Here is a 4,863-nt window from a genome sequence, read left to right as displayed (position 1 = left end):
GCGGTGGAGCCGTTACTGTGGGAGTCGGTGGAGGCCGGGAGCGCTGCCTCCTCTCGTCCGGTTGGTGAGCTCGCCGGGCGGCCAGCGCGCAGCCCCCGCCGCGCTCCACCGCTTCTGCCGCCTAGCTCCTCGGCGGCAACCGGCGCCGGCTCGGCCCGGGCCCGCCATCCGAGAGCCTGCGGGGCCCCGCGGCCGCCGGCGCGCTTCCGCTTCCGGGCGGCGCGGGGAGGAACGGGCAGGGCGGCGCGGCGGGATGAGCGGGGCGCTGGGCCGCTGGCGGTGAGGTGGCGGGCGCGGGGCCGGGGCCGCGGGCTGCGCGCCCCGCGCTTCTGACGCATGTGTCTTTGCAGGGCACGGCGCTCCCTGCCCCTGCCTGGCCCCCGGAGGTGGCTGGCGCGGCGGCGAGGCCCGGCGGGCGCGGATCTGGAGGGCGCGGGGGCCATCCCCTTCTCCGCTAGCAAGGCCAGTCCGCGGGTGTGGAGCGTCAGCCGTTCCATGGGGAGCGACCACGAGAGGCCGTGGGCGAAGGTGCTGCCTCTCAGTCTGCTGTGCGCTGGGCTGTTGCTCTGGTGCGTCTTCAGGGAGAAAACGGAGATCGATGAGCGACTGGAGGCGGTTTTCTCCGGTCGGATCGCGGACTCTTCAGATGTGGCCCAAAAAAGCAACGCTCCCCTGCAACCGCGGAAGGACGAATGAGGACGGGAGTGCGGCTGCAGTGAAGGAGCTGCCGAAAGCTTGCTGGCATTCACCTGGTTAAAAGCTGTACTGACACTTTAATGGGAAAACGTGTTTTTCCAGCACTCTCGGCAGCCTTATCTTGCAAGCTTGATTCCTTCATGTATCGCGCTGCTTTCTGCGCTGGTCTTAGCTTAGTAATTTATACTGGTATGGCAAGGAGTGGTTTCTTCCAGCATTGAACAGTAGGGATGAACAGGATGTATTGCAAATCAACTTGCATTTGAAGATAATGTTTTATGCAACCCATTCCTTTTCCATGGATCATTTTTCTTAGATGCACAGTGTATTAAAATATCAAAGCTGTAAGTCTGTAAAATTGCTGCTGAAGGTGACCTTCATTTGACAATTTGCTAGTCACAGAATATGTTCAACTTGCACCGAAGGCAACTGTAAGTGTATGATTCATTAATATATGTGATTCTTTGTGTTCTGATTTTTTTGTAATTCTACTAAGTAACATAGAAATTACCTTCTTCAACCCTTAATGCATAGTCGGTGCTTGCTTTCTGGACTAGAACTTTTTACAAGTGCCTGATTTAGGTGATCATTACTAGTAAGAGAGGGTTTTGCAGGGAATCTAAGTGATTGGCTTGCATTATACTGGGGAGGAACCCCCTAGTTTCATTGAACAATGTAGTCTCTAGTTTTTCCTACAGATTCATAGATACTGAAACATGCACACTTGGGAGACTTTTCTTGGAGAGGAGGAGTCTCAGCTACTAATACAGAATAGAATCATAGAATCATTTAGGTTGGAAAAGACCTTCAGGATCATCAAGTCCAACCATCATCCATGCCCACTAAACCATGTTACTAAACCATGTTCTGGAGTACCCTGTCTACGCACTTTTTGGATATCTCCAGGGACGGTGACTCAACTGCTTCCCTGGGCAGCCTATTCCAATGTCTGACAACCCTCTCAGTAAAGAAATTTTTCCTAATAGCTAACCTAAATCTCCCTTGCTGCAGCTTGAGGCCATTTCCTCTCGTTCTATCCCCAGCCACCTGACAGAAGAGACCATCACACACCTCACTACAACCCCCCTTCAGGTAGTTGTAGAGAGTGATAAGGTCTCCCCTCAGCCTCCTCTTCTGTAGACTAAACAGCCCCAGCTCCCTCAGCCACTCCTCATAAGACTTGTGCTCCAGGCCCCTCACCAACTTGGTTGCCCTTCTCCGGACACGCTCCAGCAACTCAATATCTTTCTTGTAGTGAGGGGCCCAAAACTGAACACAGTACTCGAGGTGCGGCCTCAGCAGTGCCGAGTACTGGGGACAATCGCCTCCCTGCTCCTGCTGGCCACACTATTTCTGATGCAGGCTAGGATGCTGTTGGCCTTCCTGGCCACACTACTGGCTCATATTCAGCCGGCTATAAACCAGCACGCCCAGGTCTTTCTCTGCCAGGCAGCTTTCCAGCCACGCTTCCCCAAGCCTGTAGCGCTGTATGGAGTTGCTGTGACCGAAGTGCAGGACCCGGCACTTGGCCTTGTTGAACGTCATGCGATTGGCCTCAGCCCATCGATCCAGCCTGTCCAGATCTCTCTGTAGAGCCTCCCTACCCTCAAGCAGATCGACCCTGCCTCCCAACTTGGGTGTCATACAGCTTAGTTCCCTTAAAAATTAGAGGCTTTTTTTTTTTTTTTTTAAGCTTTCACATGTAAAAAATGCAAAACTGTTTTTGTGCCATTAAAATTTCTAATTCAAAACCAAACCAAAACAAAAACCCCCAAACAAACCAAAAAACCAAACATGGCAGCAGGTGGTAAGACAGATTGGAGCTACAGAGAGAACTGCCTTAGCATCATGTTTGTCTGACACTGCTGGTTAGTCTCCGAAAAACATGCACCCCCGTGGCTTTTGATTTTGCTGTAGAGTCCCTGTAGTTTAACCAGATGATGCCTAGTGAGTACAGTTGGTCTGGTACTGTCCCAAGGTTTAGTTTGTCTTGGGATTCAACTTTCGCTACCGCAGAATGTTGCAAGTGAGATACACGCATGGGGGCATCCTGGTGAATAAAAGAGTGATCCTGGATTTTATTTATATTGACCTAAGGTCTATAATGCTTGTTTCTCTGACTAGCTTGCTTTCTCCGCGTTCTATTAAAACAATGATCCCAGCAACGTACTGCTTTGTTTAAGGAAATAAAAAGCTGCCCCTTTGCGTGTGCCTTCTTTTCGAGTGATGTGATAGGTGTTTAATAAAGAACCTCTACCTGCAAAACTCTTCTCGTGGTCTCTGGCTTCTAAGGTGTTGGAAAACTTGCGAGCTATTTGTCTGCAGCATTTTGTTGTTAAAAGCACAGAGCACGAGGCCATCGGCTGAAGCGCGCTGGAGAAGCTCTGCGCGCTCTTTCGGCAGCCCGCCTTCTCCGAGGCGTGGGAGGGCGCTGGCGCTGCAGTCGGACGCCTCTCGCAGGTGCACCGTGCTCGAGGACTGGCGCTCGGCCAAGGCTGCGCTGGAGCCCCGGCAGCCGGCGGGGCCTTGCCCGGGCAGCGCGCGGCGGCTCGGCCCGCGCTGGCTGCTCGCGCGCGCCGCCCGCGGCCGCGGCCTGGGCGCCCGGGCTGCGCGCGGGGCAGCTGGCAGGCACTCGGGGCGCGCGCGCTGGTGGGGCGGGGCCGGCGGGGTCGCGTTGCAGGGGGGCGGGGCCGGGACCGGCAGGACGGGGCTGCGCCTGCGCTCTGTTGACTACCGGGGAAGATGCCGTCGGTTTCGAAGGCGGTGTCGCGGGGTGGCGGGTCCGGTGGGTCCCCGCAGACCGAGCAGCCAACGCATTATACGTAGGTACCGCGTCCTGGAGGCGCCCTGCTCCCGGGGCCCCAGCGCCGCGCGGGAAGGGCCTCAGGACCCGAGGCGGAGGGCCCGGTCGTGTGTCAGGCCTGCTCCGCGCGGCCTCCCGCGCTGGCGGCTGGTCTGTGAGGAGTCCGCCTGGCCCTGGCCGGCCTTCGCCGCGCACCTTTTCCAGCTCCAGGCGCCGCGCGGAGGAAGCTGCGTTCTGTGCCGGCCAGATAGAGGCGGCCCGGGCGCGGCTGGCCGCAGAGCGCCTGTGGCGGTTCTCCGCGCCTTGCGTCTGCTACCACGGTCGTGCCTCTCTGGTCCGCACTGTGACCCGCTGGCATTCTCCGGCATCCCGAGCCCCGCAGCACCCTCTCGCACTCCGAGCCCGCCCTCTGCAAGCTATGGCAGTAGTCCTTCTGCTTCTCCTAAGCGTTGCGTAGCCAGCTTCAGCTCGAGTCCTTGGGACGTTTCCGTGACAGTTTTTGCAGACCTTCCTGTAGTGAAAGACGGGTCCCGTGTGCTCGCCGTCCTCTCTGCAAGCCTATCTGTTTTTTTCTGATACGGTCTATAAAGTCGCTGCAGCCCTCTAGCACTACTGACAGCTCACCTCATGTAGAACCATGTGCTCCCCACAAAGGCATAATAATTTTTCACCTAATTGTTGCATTTGCTCCCATCCCCCATATTGCGGCTTCTATAATGTCACATTTCCACCACTCTCAGAAAGACCACAGGAATGTGGCCACTTACCTAGATACTGCTACAGCCTGTTCTCCAGCCCTTAACGTCCAAAAATTGTGTTCCTTTTTTTTTTTTTGTTCCTTCTACCCACAATCCTGGATAGTTTAGAGATTCTTCTCTGAAGTTAAAGACATGCTTCATAACTCTGTCATTACATCCCCCATGTGCCAATTTAAGCAACTGAGAATGAAAAGATGCCCTTTATTCCTCTTTCTAATCCTTTCCTTTCCCTATATCTTCAGTTCCCCTGTAGCCTGTTATATATCCTGCACCCTTTTAGAGACCTCTGGGAACTCTAAGGTTCTTCTGCAAAGCCCCCATATACCCCTTCCTCTGCAAATACTCCATAATCTTAGCGATGTAATGAGCTTGCTAAATTGCCTAATAGATATATAAATTGAGACAGGAAGAAGTGCTGTCTTGCATCCTTTGACAAATGCCATAGTAGTGCCCAGACTGGTATGATCTTGATATCCAATGGAAAGAGGTATCAGACTTCCTAAGTAGCTTCTGTGCCCTGCATGCTAATGAAGGACCGTCTTACTAACACCTAAGTAACCTTCAAAGACCCCATACTGTCTCAACACAAATGTAACAGTTGCTGAA

At 54.4% G+C, this 4,863-nt stretch overlaps 2 protein-coding genes across 11 annotated transcripts in view; both read left to right on the top strand.

Moving 5' to 3' along the window:
• Window positions 1-336: 336 nt before the first annotated feature.
• LOC128134976 (protein CCSMST1) lies at window positions 337-696 on the top strand. Its single transcript, XM_052773381.1, has one exon. The coding sequence runs from the start codon at window positions 337-339 to the stop codon at window positions 694-696; it is 360 nt and encodes a 119-aa protein (XP_052629341.1).
• A 2,703-nt stretch (window positions 697-3,399) lies between these two features.
• UNKL (unk like zinc finger) overlaps window positions 3,400-4,863 on the top strand; it is a 60,316-nt gene continuing 58,852 nt past the window's right edge. For all 10 annotated transcript variants that reach the window (XM_052773070.1, XM_052773077.1, XM_052773076.1 and 7 more), the window contains exon 1: window positions 3,400-3,518. In XM_052773070.1, the coding sequence (XP_052629030.1) occupies window positions 3,439-3,518 (80 nt within the window). In that variant the 5' untranslated portion in view covers window positions 3,400-3,438. The remainder of the gene's footprint in view (window positions 3,519-4,863) is intronic.

This window comes from Harpia harpyja, chromosome 21 (genome assembly GCF_026419915.1).
Source record: "Harpia harpyja isolate bHarHar1 chromosome 21, bHarHar1 primary haplotype, whole genome shotgun sequence".
In the NCBI taxonomy this organism is placed as follows: domain Eukaryota; kingdom Metazoa; phylum Chordata; class Aves; order Accipitriformes; family Accipitridae; genus Harpia; species Harpia harpyja.
The sequence above is the reverse complement of the archived record's forward strand: the minus strand, read 5'-3'. Positions and strand labels throughout refer to the sequence as shown.